Source organism: Eucyclogobius newberryi, unplaced genomic scaffold (genome assembly GCF_026437365.1).
Source record: "Eucyclogobius newberryi isolate DKJ021-1_F unplaced genomic scaffold, fEucNew1.0.hap1 SCAF_5, whole genome shotgun sequence".
In the NCBI taxonomy this organism is placed as follows: Eukaryota; Metazoa; Chordata; class Actinopteri; order Gobiiformes; family Gobiidae; genus Eucyclogobius; species Eucyclogobius newberryi.
The window spans coordinates 25,501,833-25,518,298 of NW_027316167.1; the positions used below are offsets into that span (position 1 = coordinate 25,501,833).

General features: G+C 42.3%; 1 protein-coding gene across 7 annotated transcripts in view; it reads left to right on the forward strand.

The window, feature by feature from the left end:
- The window catches only part of celf6 (CUGBP Elav-like family member 6), a 145,646-nt gene that overhangs the window by 85,557 nt on the left and 43,623 nt on the right, over positions 1-16,466 (forward strand). For all 7 annotated transcript variants that reach the window (XR_011931208.1, XM_072464676.1, XM_072464678.1 and 4 more), the window contains exon 3: positions 12,399-12,447. Coding sequence is in view for 6 of the 7 variants with exons in the window: in XM_072464676.1 (XP_072320777.1) it covers positions 12,399-12,447 (49 nt within the window). In the remaining variant the exon portion in view is untranslated. The remainder of the gene's footprint in view (positions 1-12,398; positions 12,448-16,466) is intronic.

The following is a 16,466-nucleotide window of genomic DNA, read 5'->3' on the forward strand; positions in this document are numbered from 1 at the left end:
ATGATAAGGCGATGATTCTGCTTGTTATGCGGACTAACCATGTCAGAGGAGGGCCTGTTTGTTGATTAGTCTAAATGGAGGGCTAATAAAAGTGTGTGAGCATAATTAATGACAGCCTAATGCTGACAAGAGCACGGTGCCGTAGAGGTGGGTGTTCCCGGGTTAAACATGTCTCCGGACAACCCCGGCAGGGCCACCTTATCAGCTGCCAGTGCTACACCCATGCCCACATGTGCCGTGCCCTGCCATGCCATGCCTCGACTCTCTCCCTGGGGCTCAGACAGGACGACTTTTCCAGTGGCCTGAGCCTAATTAACCGTCACAGCAGGTGAGGCAGACAAGGATCGAGGGGCGGGCTGCTCTCTGACAGCAACAGTCCCACAAGAGCTTTCCCGAGGACCCCACAATGACCACACAAGAACTAGCCACATGCAGGTCTGTGTGGATGTGTGCAGTGAGCTCCGCGTTGACAGATCCAGGGGCCAAAATGAATATAGTGTGGTGAGATTTTGAATGCAGATATCAACAAAAAAGGTTTACAGAAGGTGATCTTGGACTGACATTCTTATACTTGTCAGTAAAATATAATTACGCTCTGCTTAAGTGCTGCCTGTCACCTCTTTGACAGCAGCCTTTACTTTGGATTTCTGTGAATTGCAACAGAATATAACGGAGCTGACATTTTACATATCTGCATACAGAGTCAATAAAAGGCAAGATGACACCAACAAATAACAAGTCTGTCATAGGAACCTAACAATGTGAAAACAACTGAGCAAACAAAGAGAAGACCAAACTGGCAGGTTTGTATATACTCTGACATACAGCAAATGTGAATTAGACAGGAGGTGCCGCGAGCAAGCCAGTATAAGCAAATAAATGCTCAAAAAACGACAGAAGTAACCCCAGAATGTCAAACAGTAACCTAAAACAAGATAATACTTTGGAAAGGGTTGAAACTGCATATGGAAGTTTTTACATTTAAGAACCAGGATCGAAACCTATAGTCTGCTGCTACAAGAACATCTGTTCGACTGATTTGTTGTATATTGTATATATACATTTCACTATTGTCTTCCAATATTTGAAATAAAAACGCCTGATGTTTTCTATAGACAGATATGTGCCCAAAAACATTATTCATACCTCCATACTCATAATAGTGGCCCATTTGCAGACTTTCACTGTACAAACACACCCTGTCACCTACCCCCCAGCATAATACATCACTTATTGTGTTTTGCACAAAGCCCCCCGCTGCGTCGGTTTCTTTTCTGTGCTTTATCATATGCACACACACATGCAATGCATATGGATGCTCACTTGTGTATGCTATAGGTTCTGTGGTGGCAGCATCAACACTCACAAACTGTCCTGGTTTAATCTATTACCATTTTTATGTGGCTCAAATATTCAGCTAGTGTTAACCAATGCATCATTATGAGCTTATAACAGCAAAAGCCTGAGGATTTATTGCCTTAAATAAAAATAGGACACAATAATGTAACTCATGAGTTTTATGGGAGGCATATTTTAAAATATACTTTAATGGCAATAAAAAAAAGATAATATTTAGAGGAAGCTGTGGTTATTTCTGAAAACAAAGCTTTTATCTGTGTCCATTTGAAGTTTTGGTTTAGTTTATTAGAAAAACAGTAAAAACATTGAAGAAGATTTTAATCTATGGCACCCATGGATCATTATATTACATTTGGAATTGTAATATTGATAAACTAAAACAATTCCGCTCAGTTCCATGTTGGATACCCCCCTTTACGGTATATAAACTTCATCCCGACAGTTCATGAAAGCGAGCAGCCCCCTTTTTTTCCATTAGTGCCAAAAGGGCTATGCAACACTGCCAAATCCTATGCATCTCACCGTTTAAGAAAATAAAATGGCCCAAAGTAAGACCAGGCAGTGGCCGAGTATCAGTGGGGAATCTGGGGAGCGGTGAAATGGGGCTGTCGGAGCAATGGCGTCTTGTCCGCATTAGAATAAAGATTTCTCAAACATGCACAAATCCCAATGGATACAACTTTGAGTGGTTAAATGAGAAGGGAAAACAATGTGGTTAAATGCTCCTAAAAGACGATTTTGCATCATGTGGTATGTACCCAGGCTTTTTCAGGTGGTCCATGGATTCTGCTGCAGTTCAAATATTTGCTGAAGATAAAGTCAATTAAATCTGCATTTTTGTCTTCTTTTAAGTTTGGCCTGGTGTAAAACTACAAAATAAATTCTGTAGTCATTTTAGACCTCTCTTTTAGCCATAGTTAAGACCCAGAATAGTCCTATTTTAGACCAAGGCAAAATATGTGTGTGGTACTTGGTGTGAAAAGTTTGAGAACCACTTTTCTGGTGGTGGTCTGCTCAAGTTTTTGTCTCCTTGGAGATGTTGTTGCTTTGCCTCATCCCTCTCTTACCTATATATACATTATGGCTGCTTTAATTGATTAAAATATCTTGAAAAATATGCATTCATACTGTGAGTGGGCTTGCCTTTCCACAGATCGGACCTGTAACTATGCCTGGTGGTGTCACTTCACTTGTGGTAGATTAATTTAATGGCCATTCTGGGGAACATTCTACGCAAAGCAATAACATATCTTTGGAAACAAGCAGATGACAGACTCTCCACTAGAAGTTACACCTTAAACCTAGCGTTTTTGAACATATTTTATTTACTCATGATAAATCTGTCTAACTTCAACCCTATTCAAAGTTGGCGCTGGCACAAAACGTATGCTGACTCGTGCTCCCTTGAGTCCGGATGACCTATGATTGATTTGATTTACCCTGAATTATTTCTATTGCGCATAATGACAAATGTTACACTTCACCCCACACGTAAGCAACCCGCTCAGTGATGTATGGTATGTGTGTGGTATAATATGTTTTACACATGGTCACTATATATCACTCTGATGTAACGTGAGTAGGTCTATTTGATCCTATTTGGCAGATGGATCCAATTGTCCGCAGCCACACGGGGTTGTGACAAAAAGCAATCTAACGGCAGGTTCATTGATGATGATGAGTTCTGTTCCATTGCGCCGAGATCCAGTCCAATTTCAAAAGCAAATTCACTCATTCATCTTCCAAATAATTGTGGCACTTTATCAATTGCTCCCAGTCTTTTTATCTATCTCTTCGATTGATGTGATCATTTTCACAAACAGCCTTCTGTACTCATGCCGGCTCGGAGCACACTTCCATTGCGGGGGATTTTTCTCCAAAGGCATGGCTGGGCACAGCTGACAGCACGGGAGTATGAATGTCTGTCTAGTTTCTGTCTGCTTGTGTGTGGGTAGTGCCTCCAGACATGCATGCATGCAGTTGTGCATCCAATAACAAGTCATTCAGAGCTCATAATAATTAATCTTGTGTTTCATTATAAGAGCTGTTTTATTTGTGCTTTTTTTTTACATTGAGTATTTACGAGACCATTTATCAGCGATTCTATCAGTTTGATGAGTGCCTCCATGATCTCGACTCCATCACCACATCTGAAACAGCATCTGAATGACTTGTAGCTTCAGTTCACAGCCTATTGTACATCCTTTTGTACATCTATTGAGCTGTGTATCAAAAAGGACAATAACTGCTAGATTGTGAATGATTTGAAATACATCTTTTGAACATTTAGGCTGTAGATGGGCTACAAGACTTGCCTGGCCAGCCAAGACTAGACATTATTCCACCTCTGTCTGTTTTAGATTTACTCTGGGTTTCAGATGAGAAAGAAGGACTGTTGCCATAGCGGTTAACAATTTAACACAAAATCGTATATATTGTCAATGGGGAACAGTCCTAAAAAGGCTGCATTTAACAGGAAGCAGGACGTTCAAGTTTTGACTGGCTCTGGTCCCTGGTATATAGAGACCAGGAAGTACTATCTGGCATCAAAATTGCTGTCTCCACAAATTTCCCACCAGAACTGGCGACCTAAAAATGAGTAACGATACAGAAGAGGACATGCTTTTTTATTTCAGGTCAGACAAAAGATTGTTTTGCATTGTCAGTTTGGGAAACCGTTGACAAATTACTTGAAAAAATGTGAATAAGATGGGTAGACTAAGCCCTGGTCTCATCTCTGTGATGGCTGTGATTGACAAGTGGATTCAGTCTGGATGAATTGTTTATACCTTTATTGCTCAAGTTTTTCTTCAAGTGCTTTTTATTTCTTGCTGTAGTTGATGAATGACTGGTGTATTCTTGTAAGTTTGTCAGTGTAATTTATTATGTATGTCTCTATATTGATAATTTTGTAAAATACAAAATCTTTAACTCCACTGAATATAACCATCACTGTGATGTTCAAACTGGGCTCTTGTACCACCAAAGCAAAGTCCAATCAAGTGATAATGAGCACATTCAATTTTTATTCTAAATGTGCAATGATGCCCAAAACAACAAAATGATTTGCTCGAAAACGCTTTTGGTAATTGCCAAATCCAAATCCAAATAGAAAAAGCAGCTTACACGACACGCAAATGAGAAGTAAATAATGGGTGAACCAAAAAGTACTCATTACTGTATTGTTGACTACAGAACTCTGCCATAATATTTCATTTCAGCCCACTACCTGCCATTTAGTGAATGCTTTATGTCATGCTCTTTCAGCGCCAGTACACGCTCTGGGCTGTGAGTGTCCTGTTGTTAGAGGTTGTCATTGCCCACAGCAGAGCTACATAGTCCAGTTCTGTTTCATAAGCCACTGGTGGACTGCTTTTGAGACGGCTCACTACTGGCTGGTCTCGTCAGTAGCCCGTTTGAGCGCGCCCGGCAGCAGCAGTAACAGCAGGTATAGAGAGGAGCATAGCACAGTATGGGCTCATAAATCTGACAGATGCATGATGTGTCATTACCTTCCACTTATTATTATTCTCCCACTCCTCTTTATGCCGTGAGCCACTTTAGCGCCGCTCTCCCCGGCTGGGCTCAGAAACATTTGTGCTGTGGCCTTGTGCGTGATGGATGCTCTTGGGAAGCGCCAGCTCTTTTGTTTGTATGTACTCACTCCTGTGCATTATACACTAAATGTATGGATTTTGCTCTCCTGCTCAGAGTTAATTTTTTATTGTATGTATTGGACGAAGCTTTATGCAAGTAATAGAATATTGGTAATTATTAATTGGCGACAAAAATATAAATTGTTTTCCTCCCACACTTAAAAAAAAAAATGTTGTCCTTCTTATCCAACAACTCCTCCGTCTCCCTGTGAAAACCATATAGCCAATAGCTAACTTGAGTCATATTGTATAAATCAATGAGTAAGTAGATGGATTTAAATCTGCTGACGTGGATTTCACACTCATTAGTGACTTTTGTGACGGCTAATGAAAAGAGTTGTAGGTTGTACCTGAACTCACTCCCTCTTTCATTTGGACTCATGAAAAGATTGTTGGATTCATATTTTCCCCTATTTCTCCTTACCTCCTCCTTTGAAAGATATATGCATTGGCTGCTAAATCCTCTTCTGCACGGACACACGCACACGCACACACACACACACACGCACACGCACGCACGCACACGCACACACACACACACACGCACGCACACGCACACACACACACACACACGCACGCACGCACGCACGCACACACATGCGCACACACACACACACGCACACGCACACACACACACACACACACACACACACACAAAGGTTTGGCTGTGCCTCTGATGCCTTGGGCCACGGTGTAGAGTAGAGGGCCAGGCGCCTCACAAGCACAGGCCTCATAAAACTCCCTGTCACTTTGACTAATTTGTTAGTCTTGTCTCAGTGTGTCCAATCATCACCCTACCTTCCTCCACCACGACTCCCCCCCGTCTATTTTTTACCGGTCTGACGTCTGCGTGAAGAGAAGAAGGAGATGGGGAGGAGGTCCAATAAATGTAATAAAGTGCATCGGCCATTGGTAGCAGTGATCTACACAGCAATCCATCTGAAGAACAGGGGCTTTATGGAGCACAGCGTAGCATGATGTTTCGATCTCGCATCCATTTCCTGTCCGGTTCTAGCCGAGGCGCTCCTTGAGAGGTGGCCCGCTCGCCAGACACCGACAAAAATAAAAATAGGCAAAGAGAAATGTCTATGAAAGCTGGCTGGGTTTGGGGACTAGATTTGGCTAGACCGGGCCAGGAGGGGTGGGGTAATATAGATTGGTTCAGGATGTGCAGCTGGGTCTCTCCTAGGACTGAAGAGCCAATACCGGATTCATAGAGATAAATTAAAAGCCAAAACCCTGCTCAGGGGGGAATCAATTTCCAGGTAATTATGGAGAACGGGACAGAGATTACGAAGACAAAACACAAACAGTGAGACGCTCCCCTTTGACACTGCTCGTCACACCGGGGAATAGTGGCTGGGCTCAATAGGAGCAGTGCTTTTGAGCAGATGCGCCCCCTCCTTTTCCCAAAGCGACCCCCAGTACCTATCTTTAAAAAGGAATGCAGACTCAGAGCTAAAAATAGGTCAGATTTCAGCAGCAGCAGCCACCCTCTGCTGAGCTGTCAGCGCCCCCTTCTCCCTCTTCCTCTCAGCCACAGACACTACCTTCTTCTTCTCTGCTTTTGTGGGAGACAGAGCGTGCACCAGAGCTCTAAACTGTGTCTCTGGCTCCTCGCCACGCGATGCCTTCTCTGGCCGGTTGGAGCATCTTACACATCAGTTTGAAGAGACATTCTCTCCTGGCGCACTTTCTCTAAGTCATTACTTTAAAAAGTTATTTGGAAGGTGATAGCTCACAATTATACAACTAATACAAGACAATAAACAAAGTTGAAGTGAGTTAAACAAAGCCCTTTCCTTTGTCTGGGCTGTAAATGCAAAGTAGAAATAAACCTAATGCCGTGTTGTTTTTGTCATTATTAAAAGCAACAACAGCCCCTCATCTTAATTGTGACAATGAGAAGCCTTGTGTATGTACATAAATGGTCAAATAAAGAAAGGTACAATACAGTATTTACTTTATTCTGTCCCGCCCCCGTTGCCTCTGATTTACCCATGATCCCATTGTTGTTGCATATTCAGAAACAACAGAACAGAAATGTCATTGATTTCAATGGAGAACAAGAGCTGCCGCTGAAATACTATTTAATGTAGGTTGATCTGTGCAACATGTGCATGTGCACCAAGAAGTCAATAATGCATGCTTTCTCTGGGTGGCTTAACAATGGCTTTCTAGTCTCTATTACATTTTGCTGGCCAGATTGGCAGCTCCATGCAAAATCACAAAACCAGAATAAGGGCCACAGTAACTTCCCGAACAAGGTGGATGTGCAAAAATACTCTCTGGGCTGTATCCTCATCATACAAACATACTTGTATATTTAGTCTTACATTTATAGTTTTTATTTATCTTAATAGTCACTAATAATAAATATGATCTAAATAAAATATTGCAGTTTTTTGTTTATTTTGTTTATGATCATATTTTATTTTCATTTTTTTCATGTTTCCATTTGTTGTAAACCAAGTCCTATAGTGTAAACAATGTTCTCCACTTCAACAGTCAGATTGGGTGCATTGAATGCAGCTTGTCTTTTTTACTCTTCAAAAAGCTGACAAAAGTCAGGTGACTCATGGTTGTTTTGGTTCACGGAGACTCTTCAATCATTTTTTCTTTGCATAAATGTGATGTTAATAGTGCAGATTTCCAGACATGTCTCTGTTTTAATCAGTCCCAGGGCATATGTGGCTACCTAACCACCGAGTGGGGAATGAATAATACAATGTAAAGTGTCCAAAATATCCAAAAATAGTACTGTGAGCATATGGTCAGAGGTTGGTCTTCATCCACTCGCTCACCGCTCCAATTTTAACTTAAGTCTTTTCTTGCAGAGTGTAAGTAAGTGCCTTTCTTCTGCACGGGTGGCACTCCACTCCCTCTGTGACTTTTATTCATTGTCGCTGAATGAGAAATATAGATTTACCCCTGGAAATCAGCAGGAAAAATGTATAGACATAAAAGAAATAGAGCATGAAGGAGGGGAAAATATGGAGAGGTGAAAAAACTGTGAAATGTTGAAAAGAGGAGATGTTGAAAGAGAGATGGCCACTCTAAGTGCAGCAGCACACAGGCACAGAGCTGTGAGTTCCCAGGCAAGACAGCATGAGCTGCCTATTTGTCAGCATTGATCAACCCATTAAGGGGCTGTGGTGGGAAGCATATTGGTTTTGGAGGCCAAAGGGGCAGAGAGAGACAAAGATAAAGCAAGACGGGGGGTGCTGAACTCCTCTCAGCCTCTGCGGCCACAGCCTCCTCCACATCTCCATGCACTTTATCCTGTGTTTGCCAATGGGAAGGTAGAACATGTCATTTGTCTTACAATGTCTCTAGAGGAGCCGCTGTACTGTATACTATCTTAGATGTGTGCCAATGTTGCTAATAATCTGTAGCTGGTGTGGCAGGTTTAACGTCACTTGCATGTGTGTGCGTGTGTGCGTGTGTGTGTGTGCGTGTGTGTGTGTGTGTGTGTGTGTGTAGTTTGGTGGTGGGGCAGGAGGTGGGTCTTGGCCCAAGGGGATAGCAGCCTGCCTCTTCGCCCATCCTCTGATGAATTCATATAATTAACTCTGCCTTGATCTGTTGGCTAATCCTGCACTCAGTAATAAGGGATTAAAATGTCACCTAAGCCACCTGCTGCTATTGAGCCCCCAGACTTTTGTGCCTCTGCTCTGTATATGAGTGTGTATGTCTGTGACAGAATCAGCTGGGAAAGAAGATAAAAGTACAATGCACTGCAGGCTTCTATGCAGAAAGCTTGAAATGCTGGGAACAGTGTTGCTGGTTGCACAGGGAGGACAGTATGTGACTTAGAAAACAAACATTTTAACTATACTTCATGCTCTATGCCAAGGCAGAGCTCTATATTGTGGCTTGAAACTGAACCTAATAATTTGGCAGGAGGTTGAATTTGCTGGATATTTCTCTGAAAACTCATTGTCATAGTGACTAAAAACAAGGGACATGAAAGTGGGACATGCCGGAGGTGGGAGTTCAGAGAGCTGTTACCTCCCGCTCCTCATGACCTCCTTGGATGGAGCGAAGTAAAACGAAAAAAGAAAAGCGGGCCAATTTTGGTTGGCTTACGGCCCGCAGACTGGCCAGCTAGCCTTGCCAACCCACCGTTACCAAGCAACCTCAAATATACTTTTGCCGTGGCTAATGACTCTAGTTGCTGGTGTGGCTCAGAAGCGACTAATGAAGCTTCCTGACCAATTGTGTCCATTTAAAACCTAAAAGCTGGCTGATCACTGCTGTGGGACTTTAGGGCTAATGCAAACCTTTTATGTGTAACAACCATCCACAGGCAGCACACACCCACACCATTTAACACTTTAAACTTCTACTTTTGTAAAGATCCAAAGTCACTGTGGGATCTTTTGGACATCTGCTGTTAACCTGAATCAAAAGTACTATTGCTGTATCATTGGGCAAGGCATTATACACCTTTGTATACACCTCCAGTGTATGAAATAAGACACTGGGGTGAATGGTGGCAGAGTGGTTTGAGCTATTGCTTCCCAATAACAAGATAATGGGTGTGAAATGAATGTGAATGAATATGAGTGTTAACCAAGCGACGTGCTGGGATTGTCACTGGGATAGGCTCCAGTCATCCGTGACCCCATAACAGGGACAAGCTGTAGAAAATGAATGAATGAAAGACGAGATGCTGCAGGTTAATAGGAAAGAAATCTTAAATGATATCAATTAGAAATGTCCCCTATAGTTTACTCCCATAAGAGTAAGAACATGTTTTTTTGTGTGTAAAAATGGCCAGAACTGCAAATATAAACATTGACAGAGTCAGGTTTGAATTTCTTTGTTAATTTTGTTACTAACTATTTCGTTTTTGGGTTAATTTGATCTGACTGAAAATGTGTTTCCAAATTCTCAAACAAAAAATTGTTTAAGAATTTGGAAACATAATATTCTAATGTAGACTTCAAACTTGAATTAAATATCAACAAATTCTTCTGTACGTTCCGTCAAAATCTTGTAAAGTAAAATATTGGAACATTTGGTCTGTCTAGTGTACGGTGTAGTGTTGATCATTATGCCCGTATGGGAGAAATGGCCTGTAGGTGAATAATATGAAATAATTTAGCAGGAGCAGATTAGACAATGTTGTCGTTTCCTCATGAAAACCTTTATACGTTGAGAAAATAAACTGACAAAAAATATATATATATACTGCTTTGAGTGCTAATAAAGATATACTGACTAGTATACAGAGATAGGACTGCCTCAGCGCTGTTTGCCATGAGTTACAGTCCAAACAGTGGATGGTATAGAGTCTTCTTTTCTCATGTGTGATTCTGTGCTTTTGCCTGTAGAACGCGTCTGTCATGTCACTTAAGCTTTGTGCTGGTGTCACAGCTTATTGCCAGGCGAAGACATTATGTCCCCCGGGTGTCACTATGTATGTAATTGTCTATACATGTCCACCACTCACAGGTCTATATTTGGCCATGGTCTCGGTTCATGTCAAGTGCTGTCAAGCGCTGTGTTGCCTGTGGGCCCAACACCCACTGCGCTGCCCTAGTATAGTGATCTGAGTGGGCAGCACCTTGGCACTCCATTTTACCTGTCCACGTGGCCTAATTAGAGGTACAGGCCTTGGACAAAGTAAATATGAAACAACATGTAAAAATAACTAGAAAAGCCGTGTGACGATACGCTAATAAAGGGGTCTTCAAAGGTGCTGCTTAACCACCCACCCTTGTCACAGAGGGAAAAGGAGATTTTCTTTTTTTTTTTAGCGCATATACAATCGAGTGTCGTTTCATCTATTCATATTCAAAAACCAGGAATAGAAAAGAAAACACAAATAGCAGGGGGATTTTTTCTTCCCATTCATCATCGCAGCCAGTTATAAAGCTCTTTTTTACGTAACATTGGCAACATTTTGCTTTCACCTCACTCTCAAATGGATCTTCAAAGGATGTTTATTGATTCCCTACTGTTAACCTTTCACACGGTGTTTTATGGTCGCAGTGTTTGGTGGCCCTCAATAGCTTTTAAAGACGAGGATGGGGGTGAGGGGCGGCTTGGCAGGTATAATCGGAGTGGGATAAAAAGCCGTACATTTGGAGACGGAGGAAGAAAGATTGCATTGGGTCAGGGATGAGCCGGTGACTGGGCGTCTGGAGCAAGCAAGGGATCAGGAAAGTAGTGGAGGAGGTAGAGAGGACTTGTCCCTGTGGGGTTGGGAGTGGCTGATGTAATGGCATTAATCTCCAATTGCCATCTGACACCCAGTGCGACTCATTGTCATTGAAAAGTGCTAATTCTGCTGAACTGTGTGGGGAATACGGCCATCTCCAGAGGCAAAGCCATGGATTAATTAAACACTTTTGCTTTCACAGATTTATCTCTTTTACAGCATAGTCACTCTTTGATTTTTGTGTAAAGCTCACAGAGAAATGCAGAAAACTGACCTGATTCCGTGCTTGTTTGTTCAATACTTTTCAATAGTTTCACTGTTGTTTGGGTTCCAAAGTTTTTGTTACTTTGCTGTTCCATCCCCAGTTTATTCAAGTTAACGTCTTGTACTTTATTCCCGAGTGCTGTTTTAATTTTGATCCGGTCGATTCTCGATTTAAAACTAGATTTCAGTGGTGGAATTGTTTAGTCCTGTTTAAATTGCGTTTGTCCTGGTTAGTTGGTTTTGTCTCGTTTACCATTAGTAAGTCAGAGTTTTGTAGCAATTTTGTCTTGGTTTTTTCACTACAAATTTACTACGGTAATCAATTTTTGTTCTGATTTGGTTGCAGATTGGTTTGGAAAAACTTGTCCTCATGATGTCATCAATCTAGTTCTCGTCAAATTAACTGAGCTGACTGTGGCCGTTGTACCATCACTCACCAGTAGGAGGTAGTGCGAGCTGTAGAGAGCAGTATATAACTTTGGATAGAAATGAGAAGAAATTACAGCAGATTTGTATAAATATTTAATGAAATCAAGCATTTGGAGCATAGCGACTTTTACAGAATACAAATACAGACACTCATTCTATGCAAATTGGCTGGTAACTTTGTTTGATATGTTCACTTCATCTGAATGCATTTTTCTAAATCGTGTCATCTCATATTCCGGATGCTCTGATAGGTGCGCATGTATTTTGGTGTTTTTATGTCATTTTCAAACCGTGGATCAGGATCCGCTTGTTTGGTGTTTGTTGGTTCACATCTCTACAAACGAAGCATACTACGTTGCCTGAAGCGCATCCGACTGAACACGCCCGTAATCTTCCCCATAATTCAATCCAAAAAAGACATTTTGTTATTGTGAAGCGAGAAAGGATGTCACTGTTGAGGATATTTTTACTAACCTGGGATTTCCCTTTCTGTTTCTTCTTTCCTCTCCTGCTCTATCCAGATGAACCGTCCCATCCAGGTGAAGCCAGCCGACAGCGAAGGACGAGGAGGTAATTAACCTTCTCCTAGTCTCCATCGAACACCCCTCTTAGACCACACACCAAAACACAAACACACAGCCCCAACTCAAACACAGCACATGCACTATCCTTAATATTCTGCTCTCCTTTGCGACACACAGGGAGTTAGTGGAGTACCTCGTAATATAGGTCACTTGCTTCCATTGACTTCCCATCTGTGCCAGCACTGGGGCTGTCTCAGGTTCACAGTTGCTGGAAGCAGTTCAAAGGCAGAGACATCAAGGCCGAAGAGATGACCACTATCCCACAAACTGATATTTACATCCAAAATAGAGATTTATCTCCTCAAACAGATGGGTATTTGGTAGGGATGGGACAAGATAGTCTCAAGATACCAACACTTAAAACATCCAACATGCTCTTTGATATTAGTTATAAGCCAAATATCAACATTATATCTAGTTTATAATGTTGTAAGCCTAGCGTTCTATAATGCTCAGGTGAGCAGATAATGAATAATGCACATGCAGAAGCAGAGATGCACCAAACTGGTATTATGTTTAACCATATTCGTTCATTAAAATCCTAACTATTAACAGCGATAATCTCTGTATTTGTTTGAGCTTGATATATGTAAAAATATGATGATTATTATTTTTCTTTCTTATATATAATATAGGGAGTGTCCACAGAGCCGCGGCGCGCGGCCAAAACTGCTAGGCTATTTTGTGCCGCGGCTCCTAAAACTGCTGGGCTATTTGACCCCGCCACGGCTCTGTAGCCACGGCCTATAATATAATATAGTATAATATAATATAATATAACATAACATATTATAATATAATAAAATATAATAACACATACATACATAAATAATAATAACAGAAAGAGGAGAGAGAAAGAGCCAGCAGAGGCAGAGAGCAGTTTCAAAAGCAGAGACATAAGAATGACAGTCCGTCTATTGTGGAGTGTTGAAGCAGCGGAATTGCAGCTGAAGCAGCAATTGTACCACACATATGGACTTAACCAAGTGAACAAAACATAAAATATGCACATGCTTTATTTGATCTTCTATTTAGATGCATATTTGAAAATGACTTAATTGTATGGGAAGTCAGAGAGGATAAGGTCGTATTCCACTTGTGATTTTTGCCTACACTCACATATCAAACCTGAACATGTCCATGGTCTTTTTCTCAATGCCACAGAGTTTTCCCCTAAAGTTTCGTACTTAAACTTCCACAAAAGCAGCTGTATCAGGTTCACCGCATTTCCCATCAGCTGCCTCACTAAAGGATGCCAAATTGCATTGTGGAGTATTCACTTTTCTGGATAGAGTCTGTCTGACACATTGATTGACTAGATCATTCTGAATCCATTTGTGAGTACCATCACTGAGGTTAATGCAGATTAGGCCAGTTAAAGATTTACATGGTTGGCTGTGGCTCTAATTGGCTCGCTCTGTGTCTAGCTTGTGCATGCGTTTAAGAGCGCTGATTTAAACAGCCCGGGTCACATCGGAATGAACCACTCAGCTGATTTACTGTATATGGTCAGCCGTGAGTCAGATGGCCTGTTACCACAAACACACACACACACACACACACACACACATGCACACCACATGTAGATCACATTTTGGTCATGGAGGCCCTTTAATTAACAGCCATCTAAAAACAAGCAAAGTCTGACTGACAGGGCCTGGGCAAAAGCCAGTGGGCATTCTCACCAAGATAAATTGGATCTCTGGGCTTAAGAGGGAAGGATGGATGGGTCCCAATATCAATTACTATCCCCTTTTGCTGAAAGAGGAGCGACATGAGCCGGCAGTGTGAATAAAATACTGGCTCTAAGGCCAGCCCAGCTCTGTTAAAGCTTCAGCCGAACTTTCTCTAAAGAGGACAGGATAGGACACAGCCTCGAATGAAATAAGACCAAGCAGACAAGCCCCAACAGAGATATTGAGCGTTAATGGCAACAGGAAGTCAGGAGACAGGCCAAGGAAGTAAACCACAACCACGACTGACAATGAAATGAGATTTACTGTGAAGGCCTGTGGTTAAAGGAAAACAGACAGCACAGCTGGGGGAGGAAAGTAACTAGGGATTCATCTCCGGGCCAAAGGAGCAGCCAGGTACACCAATCCCTATGGGGCCCACGACACTGTCAAAGCCAGGCCTGCACTGGAACATTTGCACCTTTAGAATAGAGTCACATTTATCACTACCAAGACATGGGCAATTATCTGTCATGGGGAGTTGTGCAGAGGTCTCGATTATGTGTCTGCACAGGCATTAGGGCCCATTACTCCATTTGGAGACTCCAGTAGACCCTCTTTTGTTCAGCGTGTCCCTGAGAGACACCTTCTCTCTGGGGATGGGAAATGTCAGGAAGAAAACCTTCTCTAAAAAAATGTCCGGGACGTCTGGCGCCGCAAAGGCCTGCTACTCAGAGCCACGCTGCAGCGCAGATTTTGGTGCCAGTGTTCTGCTGTCGGCTGCACTGACTCATGTCTCTATTCATTTTTCTTTTGATTATTCAAAAGGAATGGAACGAGCATGAGGTGTCTGGTTTGTGGGTGGACGCTTTTATTAAAAAATCTAAATTTGTGGGATGCCTCAAATCCCATTCTTAAATGTAGAGTGGTAGTGGTTAATTTTATGTGCAATTTTCTGCCACAAACCAGCCTGTAAGGTAAACTCTGATTAATTTAGGGTAGCTGCATATTTGGTTTACCTTTTTGCAAAACTTGAAGAATGTTAAACCAAAGAATTGCCCATATGTTCTAAGCCAAGTGCCTTAAATCATAATAAATAGCTCTAGAAATAGTAGTAGCATTTGGTTTCACCCGTGAACTGTCTTGGTCGCCGAAATACAATGGGAGAGAAGAGGTGAGGGGGAAGATAGAAGCTCTGCTCTGCTTGAGTGTAACCCGTGGAGGAATATGGAGCGGGTGAGAGATGGGAGACAAAAAGAGTGAGTGAAGATGCGGCGACAGGATGAGAAAGTTAACGGAGGGTGATGGAGGCAGCTGAGTGAATCTCAGCAGTAAATCATCTCCGAGCCGCCCCAGCCCTATCTCCTCCTCGCCTCGCCACGGATTTTTTTCCCTCTGACCTTGTCTGCCGCTGCGTCTGTGAAGAAAAGATGGGGCCAGATTATCCATGATTGGAGATGGCCATTATCTAAACACAATCTTGGAGCCAGGTCCCTCTCTTGTGGTGAGTGCTGTGAGACTGGAGACCACACTGATGAGAAGTGAGATGATGGGTCAGCCAACAACACCCTCTGTCTTTATTAACTGTGATAAGAAGGTTTCGAGACTCTCTTCAAATGTCTTGCAACCTCCATCAATACTTAGTTTTTCACCGTGTGCCATTCAAACGCCAACTGCACTCACTTGTTTACTACTTCCACGATGCTGTTCGAGTGTATACTTACAGGCGCGCGCTGCAGTCCCTTTTCAAAGCCTCAACAGTCGTCAGAGAGTCTTTCTTACATTGTCCTGAGCGTGTCTTGTTAAAAGGAGCTATTGTGGTAGGGCTATGTTTGTCCTTGCCAGCCTGCTGCTCTTCAGAAGGTTGACCCCAGTTGGACAGTGCAGAGATTGACAGGACCTTAAGATGTTGCACACTGAGCAGTAATGCCCCAGCGCAGCAGGTAGTGGAGAGTGAAGGCTGCCGGCTGCACGGGCTGGCAGGACACACAGGAGGGGCTGTCTGGCTGCCCCCACACGCCCACAAAGGAGCACACTCCACTTTACATGCAAATCACTCCAAAAGATCCCACTGCGCCTCTGGACACAATCATGCCAATTCAGAAAAGTCGCAGGAACCATTGTATGTGTCCGAAGAAATACACTAAAGATGGATATTAAATGGCACAATTTACAATTTTACATTTTGTCAGGCAATTTTCTCTGTTGGATAATTGGCAGTAGGTTGAAACTTTCACCACACTCTTGGAATTACGTTCCAAAAAACACCGTTCAAGTGATTTAAAAGCTCAGTTGTAATGTTTTAGTTATAGATTTTTACAGTTTCTTTCCA